Below are 13909 nucleotides of genomic sequence, written 5' to 3'. Positions count from 1 at the left end.
ATCTCCCGGCAGTGCAGGAGACCTGGGTTCGATCCCTGGGTTGGGAAGATCCCCTGGAGAAGGAAATGGCAACCCACTCCAATATCCTTGCCTGGAAAATCTCATGGACAGAAGAGCCTGGTGGGCTGCAGACCATGGGGTCGCAAAGAGTTGGGCACGACTGAGCAACTGACACTTACTTACTTAAGCTTAGTACAAAACAAATACACACAGAGATATCACCAATGTACCAGATATGTTACATTGTTATGTTACATTGATACAGTACCCGCCCCCCTCAGTATCCTATGGTCTGATACATCTGCATGAAACTCACAGGAGATAAAGGGGAGGGACAGGAAGAGGTATTAGTGAGTCAACTAACTAGCCTACTTTTCTGTAAAAGCTCCCTCCTGGTCAGTTACAGATCTCTTCTGTTCAGCACAAAGTTCTACAGATTTCTTTATTCACTCTAAACACCTTGTCTTTGTCCAAAAAGAACTGGAGCTCAGCACTTTGCCATTTGCTTAATTTTTTTCTCTTTAGAACTTGCCCCAGGAAGGCTAGCTTAAAAATTTGAAAATACAGAACTAACTCCAAGTGATGTCTGTTTCTTATTCCACTCTATCTCCTTGTTCCTCTACATTATTTTTTCAAAGGATCCCCAAGATGCCATTCCCAAAGGAACCATGCTGGCCATCTTCATCACCACTGTTGCCTACATAGGAGTCGCCATTTGCGTGGGTAAGTTATGTGTCTCTGGTGCCAGAATGCCAGAATTACAAGGGATCCAGTTGCTTTTCATGTCAATTTTTATGTTTCATGGCTTTCCATGGAATGTAAGTTGGAAATTTTTTAACAGACAACAATTTTAATTCCCTTGTTGGTTGCTCTAGGAGTTTGAATGCAATTAAGGTGTAACCACAGGTGTTTTTGGTACTTCCCTGGTGGCTCAGATGGTAAAGTGTCTGCCTACAATGCAGGAGACCCGGGTTCAATCCCTGGGTCAGGAAGATCTCCTGGAGAGGGAAATGGCAACCCACTCCAGTATTCTTGCCTGGAAAATCCCATGGATAGAGGAGCCTGGTAGGCTACCGTCCATGGGGTCGCAAAGAGTCGGACACGACTGAGCGACTTCACTTTCGCTTTCATTCTACCTGAACACAAAAACGGATTTTTTGCTGCTGAGGTGATAATTTCACTGCCAGGGAAGCCACCACTTCTAGCAACCACCTCCCTTGCCTTTAGGAGGCAGGTGAGGGACAGAATAAGAATCCAAAACAGCACAAAACAAATAAAAACAAAAACAACAATGTCAAAACGCTTAGGAAAGTATGAAAGATATATAATGAATGACTGTATCTCCTCCTTGCACTGCCGTCCCTAATGTGGAAATGTCACCGTCACCAACTGGCAGGCAATCAGAACAAGACCCAGCTGCCAGCAGTGTGGGGGGCCAGCCCCCACGTTGCTCAGTGAGCAGAAAATATGTGGATTTGCCTGCAGTTCTTAAACTGACTTTTGTTCCACCTGCTGCCTGCAGCCACACCTCCTCCTGGTTGGGGGTCACCTCCAGCTTGTGCCATTATTGGAGAGGAAGAAATGTGAAACATTCAGAGAAGAAAATTTTTCTGTGCACACTTATGAATACAGCCCCAGGCTGGACCACTATGGAATCCCATCTGGCCATTTAAAGGGGGACATCCTGGTTGTCCTCTGCTTACTATAAAGGAAATTGAGATAGTACATATGTTTTGAGTTGGATTCTTTGAAAAAAAAAAGCAAAACAATTAACTTAGATTCTTTCTTCTCTCACTGCCTCTTATTTCCAGAAATTGGATAATGTTGTTAACTCTATTGTGACATTGCCAAGTTTAGTTACAAATAAAGAGATATTATTCCAATGCTTTAGGAAATCAATACTTTTTAAATGACATTGAAATTACCTAAATTTCACAAATGGTTTTTCTTTCCCCTACAAAGTAAAAAGGAAGGGATGAATAAAGGTGTAGGTCTGACTTCAGAGATTCTTCTCGTTCATTGGTTCTGATGGGTAGAAAAATCTGTGTTTCTATATTTTTCTCAGTATAAGAAAAGGATATTCATGGGGTCCCTGGCCTATCATTAGTGTAAATAATAGCTCATGGCTTGGCTTCATGGGAATTCGGGGAGTATGATTATGCAGAAGTGAAACCACAAGATTTTTAAAAGTCAGCTCAGCATAAATGAACAGTGCAAAAAGGCAAAATCTGGACTGGATAGTTTTAACCAACCAACACTCACAACCTCAAGTAGAGGTTGGTAGGGCCACTTCTCAGGGCTATATAGAAAGGGTTCCTGCACTAATAATTTTAAATGACTCTTTCAACTAAAGGATTCAATAAGCTTTAAGTCTTTCCTAGATTCAAAGAGTATGAATCCCATGGCTATAATTGAGAGTTCCCATTAGTATCTATTACTGGAATGTCTCTTAAAATAATTAGCAAGGAATGAGAAGTCACCTGGCTGGAGACTGAAAAGCAAAATCAACAGTTTCATTGATTGGCATTTAGTTTGTAAAGTATTTATCCTTCAAGTAGTTCAGAAAAGTTTATATATATATTTCACAGCTATATTCATATCTCTCAATAATCCTATCAAATACATAATGGCAGAGATTACAGTTAGAAAAATTCAGAAGAAAAATCAGTAATTAAAATATATATCTCAAGAATCTTTAAAACATACATAACTCCATTTTGAAGAATCTATCCTAAAGAAATACTTCAAATTACAGAAGAAAAATTATATGCACAAAGATGTTCATAGGATGTTTGTAACAGAAAATAACAAAAATTAACTCAAAGGTACAAAAATAATAAACTGAGATAAATACTTGATATAACAATATTTGACCATGAATAGTACCTGGGAAGGGCTTCCCATGTGGCTCTAGTGGTAAAGAATCCACCTGCCAATGCAGGAGAGATAAGAGCAGATTGGATCCCTGGGTCAGGAAGATCCCCTGGAGGAGGACATAGCAACCCACTCCAGTATTCTTGCCTGAAGAATCCCATGGACAGAGGAGCCTGGCGGGCTACAGTCCATGGGGTCATACAGAGTCAGACATGACTGAAGGGACTTAGCATGCATGCATGCATTACCTAGGAAATCTTAACATTTTATCCCTAAATATTTTCTGTATCATTTAAACCATTGAAATTTTATAAAAAGTAAAATTATAATGGTTTAAGAAATTATACAAAGAATACCTTTAGCTGAAAATTAGAGCTCAGTTCTCTTAATTATTACTATTCAATAATGTCATCCCTTGGTTCTCTCACAGATGAGGAAAAAAATTCTTCTATCTGAAAAGCTCTCAATCAGTAGCATTAACCTGGAAATCTGAATTGAATAAATATTACATGCAAAGCACTGCAACGTGCACTTCAAAAAGGAAAGAAGTCTCAATCCCAAGCGTCTTACAGAGGCAAGCAGAAAGCTAGGACTTCAGCCACCCAAGGACATCTTAGAGATAGGGGCCACTCCCAGGCCTCAGAGGATGGGAACTTTCAGGTACCACATCAGAGGAAATATTGACCATGAAGACAGGATAGGTCAAAGTAAACTAAGTATGTTTTCAGAAGGAAAACATGTGTGCATGCTCAGTCGTGTCTGACCCTTTGTGACCCTATGGGCTGTTAGCCCACCAGGCTCCTCTGTCCATGGAATTTTCCAGGCAAGAATACTGGAGTGGGTTGCCATTTCCTCCTCCAGGGGATCTTCCCAACCCAGGGTCGAACCCATATCTCCTGAGTCTCCTGCATTGCAGGAAGATTCTTTACCGCTTGAGTCACTGGGGGATATCTGAACCCTTCAAGTAAAGAAATGACAAACCTTGTTGTTTTCCCAGGGGCTTGTGTGGTCCGAGATGCCACTGGGAGCGTGAACGACACCATCATTTCTGGGATGAACTGCAATGGTTCAGCAGCCTGTGGGTTAGGCTATGACTTCTCAAGATGTCGACATGAACCATGTCAGTATGGGCTGATGAACAATTTCCAGGTTTGAACTTCAAAAATTAATAATGTTTACTGCTATTGCTTCCATTTTTTAGAACATCATGTGTAATGAAACTTCTGACTCTCCAACAGATTGGTTATTGACTGATTCAAATTCAGCAAGGAATAATTTGTGTGGGAGGAAAGGGAGTCCTATAGGCATTCATTATGTGGTTACACTCACTGTGGTGGTGAGAGAACAGGCAGCTGTATGAATTGCATCACCCAGGGAAAGATTACCACCCGCCATTATGCATCTTCCAATCAATCGTGTAAGATTTCCTGGTGGGCAGATGGAGAGTTCGATTAGTTAGCACTTGGAATGCATTTCATGCCTGGGCTTCACTCAGGAAAAGCCTCTGTGATGGTCCTGGAGTGTGTGGAAGACAAGGCCAAGAGGGGAATTGTAAGTGGCAGAAGGGGGAGGAGAATAAGGGGGGGAAGGAGCCAGGGAAGTTTGGGAGACTACGGAACTTAAAACATATTAATTTGCCTGAATGATTGGTGAGCAGGAGGAGAAGCAAATTTGTTGTGAAGGCTACATTCATCTATTTTAACAACCAACAAAGAGAAATTAACTCAGCTGAAGTCGTTATTACAAATATGACTTAAATTGATAGAATCTCATCATGTCTCAGACCTAAAATTATGTTTAATGAGCACAGGAAAAGCAAAGATTTGAAAAGCTTCTATGTGCAGGAAGAACAAGAAAGGTTAATGCCTTTTAAAAAGATTGGTAAACAGCTGAGCCCCTCCCCAGACTTTATTAAAATACCACTTTCTGCTGGATAGAATTTCCCGTTGACCAAGAAACAGATGCCCAGAAAGGACAGAGGGGAAAAATATCAAAATCCTTGAAATCATTTCCTTGTTTATTCTTTCCAGTATCTTCTGGACATATTGTGGTGAGCATTTGTTCCTTTTATCCAAAAACAGCAACAACAAAGGCATTTCCATTTTGAAAAAACAACTATTAAGAACTCAGAATGAAGCAGGGGGAAAAACATCTGATTAGAAGCAATTAGCTTACAAAAGAGATTCCAAACCCCAGAAAGTGGAAAGGGAAGCATTTGCATTAAAATTTGGCTTGAATTTTTGTTTTAACTCTGTCGGATGAGTCTCCTTTCTTGAACCTCTCTCCTCAAGGTCATGAGCATGGTCTCAGGGTTTGGCCCCCTCATCACTGCTGGGATCTTTTCTGCAACACTCTCCTCGGCCCTGGCCTCCCTCGTCAGCGCGCCCAAAGTGTTCCAGGTGACACAGGCATAAGAGCATGTGCTTCTCCCTCCCCCTGAGATATCCACTCTCACTGGCGATCATTTTCTATCATTTTCTGAAACAGTTTAATGTTTGCATTTGGCTCCGATGCTATGTCTGCCACATAGTCAAGATCGATTCAAATAATATAAAGAATGATAAACTGCAGTGTTAACTTGTGCTTCATATTGTGTATCATGTCGTCTTTTCCCCAAATCTTCTTGTTTGAATAGCCCAGGGAAAATGACTGTGCATAGATATAAATGACGAATTTCTCCTCTGTTCCGTTAGGCTCTGTGCAAGGACAACATCTACAAAGCTCTGCAGTTCTTTGCGAAGGGATATGGGAAGAACAACGAGCCCCTCAGAGGATACTTTCTCACTTTTGTTATAGCCATGGCGTTCATTCTTATTGGTTTGTAGTTTTCTTGTTCTTACTGAAAGCCAACAAATTCTTCCGGTTACTCATAGGGTTTTCCTGTGACCTTGAGAAATTATCTGTTTTATGTCTAATACTGCATTTGGGGAATATTGCAATCTAAGAAGGAAATGAGAAATCCTTGTGTGTGGAGGGCCTTGGAGGACTTGAGGTGGGCTTCGGACTTTAATCTCTTCTTTGAATCTGAATGTTGGAAATCCATCCAACCAAATGCAACTGACTCCTTCCTCTGACTTGCCTGATACTGTCTAATCCCACATTGCCTCCAGCTGCCACCTGTCCTTACATCTCCTGGCCGCCAGCAGGAGAACTGAAATGTCTGTTCTCAGAATGTGGTCCATTGACCACAGAATGTGGTCACCTGTGGATCTGGTAAATTGTGGATTGGTAACACCCAACCCCACAGCTAGAATCTCTGGTGATAAAGAATCTGAATTTTTACAAGCTCCCGAAATTCATAGACCATTAACGTTTGAGAACCACTTACCTCAGCTCTTTCTCCCTCAGCAATATAGAAACAGCTACATAATCTCACAGAGGCACACACCTCAAAGTTAGCCTGCACATTCCTCACTCCTCCTTAAGGTACCACCATTGCAGGTGAGCAGAAGGCAAGGATGATAGTAACTATGCACAGACAGGCAGAGGCAGAGTCAGCAGTAGTGCCAGGCAACAAGGGCGTCTCCTCATCCCATAAACTGAGGAAGTGACCATAATTCACGCATTCTCATAAGATTCCCACAAGGCCGAAGAAGGGAACACATGACTCCCCACACAATCACTTTTTGGTTTATTTCTTTTCAATCTATGTTTGTTAGATTTTTTAAAATTAAATTAAAAAGTAATTATGTGTATATATGTTTCAATTATAATTAAAACTTTAAGACTTCAATTATTGTCCTAGACTTCAGGTAAGTGATCAAATAGCCCCAAATTTTAAAAATTGTATACATTATATAATAGTCTTAAAAGTCACTCTTTCAAAACCCCATAGATTAGCTTCATGGTGCCAGCTTTGTGGCAGCTATTTTTGCCTACTTTTTTGCTGGCATCCATGTCCCACAGTCACACCCAGCTTCCACCTGCATCTTCTTCACTGAAGGTGATAGCTGTCTGATCTTCAGATAAATGAGAACATCTCTGAATTATTTTTTATATCATACAGTAAACATCCCAGCTAGGATTTAACCCTACTGGATATTTACTTACTGAGGTAAAACTTTTTTTCAGCAAACCGTCAGAGGTAAAACTCTCTAGAGATGTAGAAAAGTAGAAATGGCTAACAAAAATTCTGAAAGTCAGAGAGAGCAAGCTGGGTATATGCAGAGATATATCCCATTAGATGGTTCTGATGCACAGGTATTTAACTAACCTGTCACCCTGTAGAACATTTTGATTCTATGCATGCTCAGTCACTAAGTCATGTCCAACTCTTTTCAACCCCATGGCCTGTAGCCCGCCAGGCTCCTCTGTCCATCGGATTTCCCAGGCAAGAATACCAGTGTGGGTTGCCATTTCCTTCTCCAATGGATCTTCCTGACCCAGGGATCAAACCTCTCCTGCATTGGCAGGTGGATTCTTTAACACTGAAGCACTTGGGAAACCCTTTGATGGTATACAAAGCAGATAAAGAGCCCTGGATTTGGTACCTCTGCAATAGCTACAGGGAATTTTGTCACCTGCCTGGTTTCCAAACTTTCTATCCACTTCCACTTGAATTTTCTGTGGGTAGAGATCTTGATTGTCTATTTTCTCATTGGCGAGTTTTCTCGTTTCTTACTTTACGGAAACTTTGGCTGAAAATACATTTCAAATGAGTGCAGACCCAAAGAAAAAATCACAAACTTCTTAAACTTTGATAGATGCTAGGTATGGTTTCAATTTCCAAATAAAGTCAAGCTTCCAGACTGTAACAGCTATTCAGCTCGTGGTCTCATCACTCATATGTACATAATCAATTCTGCTTCCTTCACAGCGGAACTGAACACCATCGCTCCCATCATCTCCAATTTTTTCCTGGCCTCATATGCACTTATTAATTTCTCCTGCTTTCATGCCTCTTATGCCAAATCTCCAGGTAAGTTGGCTTTTCAAAACAAAAATAAACCTAAGCAAACAACTTCGTTCGTCTCAACAAGATAAAATAAGTCAGTGAAAAGTGCTGAATCTGTGTTTATATGTTTCCTTATATCCTAGTGAGCAGTGTAATTCACTTTCTTTTGGTAAGTTGGGGGGTGACTTCTGAAATAGAAAAAGAATCATTTGAGCAGTGGCCTTTTTGACCAACCGTAAAGTCAATTTTCTCCTGCGGCAATAAATTATTCATTGCAAGAGAAACCACATTTATTGCAGCAGTAGAAAAACACCACTATTTATTTCCAGGGTGAAAGTGACCACAGAAGTGGAATGAATGTATATATTTGAAACTTTCTTACTGTCAATTTGTTTTCTGCCCATGGTGCAGAAGAGAAGGATGAGTAGTTCCCATAATTACCTGCTGAGTGCAGTCAGTGCAGATTCACACTGAAGCTGGCAACACTCCTGCACTCCTCAGACTGTTGTTTAAAGTGGTGCGAAATTTCATACCAAAGAACCTCCCCTTATCTTTGTCACCTCTCACCTCTTCTTTGCTTCCACTGGCCTTTTGAATTTCTTTGCCTTTCCATCAGAAGAGAGTAGAAAATTCTTCACTACAAGGACTTTTGTTAAGGATATAAACACATCTTCACTTTTTAGGGTCTGCCAGGAAATCAAACCTCCTTTGGAAAACCTGCCAAAATATAGACGGAAGGGGAGCCTTCATCTACTCAAGGCCACTAGGCTCCAGAAGATTACAGAAGAATTTTTGCTTCTGTTTTGTTGCCTTGTTTCAAGCAGAGAACAGGAGGTTCTAGTCAGTGAAGATGACAGATCATAGAACTGTGTGCTTGCTTGCCATGTTGTGTTCCTTTTTTAAAAACACTGAAGTAATAGAGGTTGGCAGGGGTAAGAATGGAATGAGGAAGAGAGGAAGAGAGAAAAGGGGAAGACTAGAAAAGCACAGAGATAACATGGATACCAAACCCAGAAGATGACTCTCTCTTTCTCCTTCCCTCTCTTTCTCCTCTCTCTCTTTCTCTCTCTGACACACAAACACACACACACAGACTCAGAGAAAAATAAAGGCATTTCCAGTGATGTTCTTGTAGTGTGATTTCCATCTTGTGGCCATTTTGGAAATTGCTTCTGAAGACAGAAAGCTCTGTTGTATTTTGGCAACTCCAAATTTAAAAATATACTTTGTGTGTGTGTGTGTGCACACTCAGTCGTGTCCGACTCTTTGCGATCCCATGAACCATAGCCCACAAGGCTTCTGTGTCCTTGAGATTTCCCAGGCAAGAATGCTGGAGTGGGTTGCCATTTCCTTCTCCAGGGGACCTTCTTGACCCATAGATCAAACCTGCATCTCCTGCGTCTTCTCCATTGGCAGCCAGATTCTTTACCCACAGATCAAATGTGCCCTTCAAGTCACAGCTTCTTCACCCTGAACGTACTGTCTCCCAGCTTCTTTCAATTCAGGGAACTAATAGAACACAGTAAACCCCCATGCGTGTATGAAAATATTTCTCACTGTATTTTTTTATTGCAAAATGCATGATATATCAGTGTTATCAGGTTTAAAAAGCCATTGCAGAAAAATTTCTCCCTCTTTTGCCATAGATTATTTCTGAAAGGGAAAGCATGATCCTCTTAGGGTAAAAGAAGAGCTAGCATGAAGTAGCGGATGATATTTGATGTCTGCTTTGCCTGCTCCACAGGAAAAAGCCCATTATCTTAACCTCCTCTTTCTTGAGCCACTAAGGTGTACCCCCTGCCCTGCTGTTCCCCACTCTTTCCATCTCTCCTGCCTCCTTTCAACGTTTGATGACATAGATACCAGATGCTTAGGGTTTCGTTGTTTGGGAAGAAATCCTGGCATGAAGGAAGTGTGGATGGGCCACAAGTGACACATTTTCTGCATTTCACAGCATTATTTTTTGGTGTGATTACACCTTCATAAGCCAGGGACCAAGATTACAGAAAACTAATAACAGAGTTAGGAACTTGATCTAAAAGTTCTGATTTTTTATGCTAGAAAAAAACAAACAAACATGTTACCTACAGTCTAAAAATACAAAGTGGTATGATGGTATAGTGTGGAAATTTTTCTTGTGCACATAGATTTTGTTTTAAATTTCAGGTTGGAGACCTGCATATGGTGTTTACAACATGTGGGTGTCTCTCTTTGGAGCTGTTTTGTGCTGTGCGGTCATGTTTGTCATCAACTGGTGGGCAGCTGTCATCACCTATGTCATTGAGTTCTTCCTCTATATCTATGTGACTTACAAGAAGCCAGGTAAGATAAGAAGGATTGTACAGAGAGGGTTTCCTAAGCACTCTCTAACTATCCATTCACTCAACAAATGTTTATTTGGCACCTCCTGTGTTTAGGTGTGCCATGTGTACGGCGGATATTAGCAATATAATGTAATATGATAATACAATAGTTACCCTTGTTGAACACCTATTGTATACTGTGTACCATTTAATTCTCACAATAGTGCTGTATATTAGGTATTATAGTCACATTTCAGAGATGAAGAAACTTGAGTTCAAAGAGGTAACCACTCACTGAGGTGACCATCAGGATGTGAAGCAGCTGATATTTTAATGAGAATGTATTGATACCAAACCCCATAAGGTTTCCACTGATATAGTCCTTCTATATCTGATAAATGAAATATAATCCCTGTCCTCAAGAAGCACAGATTCACACATAAGCAATCAACTATATAACAGTATAGCAAGCACTGTGAGAGTGACATGAACAAGTTACTGAGAAAAGGAGAAGTGACTAACCGTGATTATTGTTAGTCTAAATCAAGTCTGACTCCTTGCCACCCCATAGACTATAGCCCACCTGGCTCCTCTGTCCATGGAATTATCCAGGCAAGAATACTGGAGTGGGTAGTCGTTTTCTTCTCCAGGGCATATGCCCAATCCAGGGACTGAATCCGAGTCTCCTGCATCGCACACGGATTCTTTACCACTGAACCACCAGGGAAGCTCTAACTGTGATTCGAGTTGTCCGAGAAAATTTCCCCAGTTCATGGCTTGTGCTCCCTGGGTCAGCCACTCAGTAGGTACTTATAAATATCTGTTGAATGAACAAATAAGCTACTTTAAAAAAAAAAAAAAGGCAAGAGACTAGGGGTTGGTTAATCAGATGGAGCCAGGGATGGCTACTGTAGGCAGAAGCAAAAAGTGTGAGTAGTTAGGAAGCATGCAAGTATCAGGCATATTTAAGGAGTGCCAAGGCTTATGAACAGAGAAACCTGGTGGCCTACAGTCCATGGGGTGCAAAGAGTCAGACACAACTGAGTGACTAGGCGCAGCACACACCAAGGCCTTCAGCATGATGGAGTCCTCAGGTGATGAGAGGGGGCCGGAGGCGAGCCTTGGAAGGTGAGTAGGTCAGGCCAGATAAACAAGACACCTAAATGTCATGCTAAAGAATCTGGAGCAGCAAGAAGTTGCCATCGATCATTCAGCTGGATCTGGACTTCAGATGTTATCTTTAGAGCCAGTGAAAGGTATGGATTGGCTCTTGGAGAGGCTAGAGATTAAGGAGTACAGTATTCAGGGGTCCAGTCCCAGGGGCCGGACAGACCCTCAGCCGTCCTCACATGCTCCTTCCCCTTTCTACACAAGTAAAGTAGAAAAGAGAAGGTAGTAACTATTTTGAAGAGTTTGGTTTTGTTTTTCTTCTTTATTACTTTATAGTATTTGTAATATCAGGTATGGTGGTGGTGGTTTAGTCGCTAAGTCGTGTGACCCCATGGACTGTAGCCTGCCAGGCTCTTCTGTCCATGGGATTCTCCAGACAAGAACACTGGAATGGGTTGCCATTTCCTTCTCTGCTAAATGGGGCTTAATGGGATTGACCTCACTGGGCCGTGAAGGGGCTCAAGAGAGACAAAGTCTCCTGAAGTTCTCGACACAAGGCTTGGTACCCAGGAAGTTTTCCACACACAGTACTTTCACATAATTTATGTATATTAATATTAACCCCCTGTAGGTGTACAGTCTATAGGTTTTAACAAACTTACAGTCTTGTAACTACCACCACAATCAAAATAGAGGACAGAGGGTTTCCCTGGTGGCACTCAATATGTCAACAAATTTGGAAAACTCAGCAGGGGCCACAGGACTGGAAAAGGTCAGTTTTCATTCCAATCCCAAAGAAAGGCAATGCCAAAGAATGCTCAAACTACCACAGAGGTGCACTCATCTCACATGCTAGTAAAGTAATGCTCAAAATTGTCCAAGCTAGGCTTCAGCAATACGTGAACTGTGAACTTCAGATGTTCAAGCTGGTTTTAGAAAAGGCAGAGGAACCAGAGATCAAATTGCCAACATCCGCTGGATCATCAATAAAGCAAGAGAGTTCCAGAAAAACATCTATTTCTGCTTTATTGACTATGCCAAAGCCTTTGACTGGGTGGATCACAATAAACTGGAAAATTCTGAAAGAGATGAGAATACCAGACCACCTGACCTGCCTCTTGAAAAACCTGTATGCAGTTCAGGAAGCAACAGTTAGAACTGGACATGGAACAACAGACTGGTTCCAAATAGGAAAAGGAGTACGTCAAGGCTGTATATTGTCACCCTGATAATTTAACTTATATGCAGAATACATCATGAGAAATGCTGGGCTGGAGGAAGCACAAGCTGGAATCAAGATTGCTGGGAGAAATATCAATAAACCTCAGATATGCAGATGACAGCACCCTTATGGCAGAAAGTGAAGAAGAACTAAAGAGCCTCTTGATGAAAGTGAAAGAGGAGAGTGAAAAAGTTGGCTTAAAGCTCAACATTCAGAAAACTAAGATCATGGCATCTGGTCCCATCTCTTCATGGCAAATAGATGGGGAAACAGTGGAAACAGTGTCAGACTTACTTTGGGGGGCTCCAAAATCACTGCAGATAGTGACTTCAGCCATGAAATTAAAAGTCGCTTACTCCTTGGAAGGAAAGTTATGACCAACCTAAATGGCATATTAAAAAGCAGAGACATTACTTTGTCAACAAAGGTCCGTCTAGTCAAGGCTCTGGTTTTTCCAGTAGTCATGTATGGATGTGAGAGTTGGACTATAAAGAAAGCTGAGTGCCGAAGAATTGATGCTTTTGAACTGTGGTGTTGGAGAAGACTCTTGAGAGTCCCTTGGACTGCAAGGAGATCCATCCAGTCCATCCTAAAGGAGATCAGTCCTGGGTGTTCATTGGAAGGACTGATGTTGAAGGTGAAACTCCAATACTTTGGCCACCTGATGCGAAGTGCTGACTCATTTGAAAAGACCCTGATGCTGGGAAAGATTGAGGGCAGGAGAAGAAGGGGACGACAGAGGATGAGATGGTTGGATGACATTACCGACTCAATGGACATGGGTTTGGGTGGACTCAGGGAGTTGGTGATGGACAGGGAGTCCTGGCATGCTGCGATTTATGGGGTCACAAAGAGTCGGACACGACTGAGCGACTGAGCTGAACTGAACTGGTGGTCCAGTGGTTAAAAATCTGCCTTGCAATGCAAGGGACACCGGTTTGATCCCTGGTCCAGGAAAATTCCACATGCCGCAGAGCAGCTAAGCTTATGTGCCACAACCACCGAACCTGGGCTCTAGAGCCCAGGAGCCACAGCTACTGAATCTGCTTGCTGCAACTAGTGAAGCCTGAGTGCCTAGAGCCAGCAGAGCCAAAGAAAAGCCACCACAATTAGAAGCCCATGTACTGCAACAGAAAGTAGCCCCCACTTGCCACAGCTAGAGAAAGCCTGTGCGCAGCAATGAAGACCCACCGCAGTCAAAAAATAAATAAATCTCTTTTAAAAAATGAGGACATTTCCATCGTGGCTAAAAGATTCTGTGCAGTTAATTTCTTCCCCCCAACTTAGCCCCTAGCTACAGCTTTTCTGATTTCTGTTCCTATATCTTTGCTTTTCCCAGAGTGTTACGTAGAACCATAGAGGATGTAGCCTTTTTATATACTTTCTTTCACTTAACGTGAGGTTTTTAGATTCATCCATGTTGTTAAATGTATGAGTAGTTTGTTCCTTTTTGTTGTTGAGTAGTATTCCATTATATGAATATACCTCAAATTTTTTTAAATGTAT

The 13909-nt window shown here is 41.6% G+C and overlaps 1 protein-coding gene and 1 long non-coding RNA gene across 4 annotated transcripts in view; one reads left to right on the top strand and one right to left on the bottom strand.

Moving 5' to 3' along the window:
• LOC145513130 (uncharacterized) overlaps positions 1-13909 on the bottom strand; it is a 93338-nt gene that overhangs the window by 9009 nt on the left and 70420 nt on the right. The window contains exons 7-9 of the long non-coding RNA XR_014059138.1: positions 10655-10891; positions 9155-9277; positions 8336-8485 (exon numbers count right to left, since the gene is read on the bottom strand). This is a non-coding gene — a long non-coding RNA (uncharacterized LOC145513130). The remainder of the gene's footprint in view (positions 1-8335; positions 8486-9154; positions 9278-10654; positions 10892-13909) is intronic.
• Positions 1-13909, top strand: part of SLC12A1 (solute carrier family 12 member 1) — an 85285-nt gene that overhangs the window by 27035 nt on the left and 44341 nt on the right. For all 3 annotated transcript variants that reach the window (XM_081508528.1, XM_081508527.1, XM_081508529.1), the window contains exons 9-14: positions 639-723; positions 3872-4023; positions 5166-5273; positions 5568-5691; positions 7691-7792; positions 9935-10090. In XM_081508528.1, the coding sequence (XP_081364654.1) occupies positions 639-723; positions 3872-4023; positions 5166-5273; positions 5568-5691; positions 7691-7792; positions 9935-10090 (727 nt within the window). The remainder of the gene's footprint in view (positions 1-638; positions 724-3871; positions 4024-5165; positions 5274-5567; positions 5692-7690; positions 7793-9934; positions 10091-13909) is intronic.

The sequence above is a fragment of the Giraffa tippelskirchi genome, chromosome 7 (assembly GCF_054371585.1).
Source record: "Giraffa tippelskirchi isolate mGirTip1 chromosome 7, T2T-mGirTip1v1.2.pri, whole genome shotgun sequence".
In the NCBI taxonomy this organism is placed as follows: domain Eukaryota; kingdom Metazoa; phylum Chordata; class Mammalia; order Artiodactyla; family Giraffidae; genus Giraffa; species Giraffa tippelskirchi.
The sequence above is the reverse complement of the archived record's forward strand: the minus strand, read 5'-3'. Positions and strand labels throughout refer to the sequence as shown.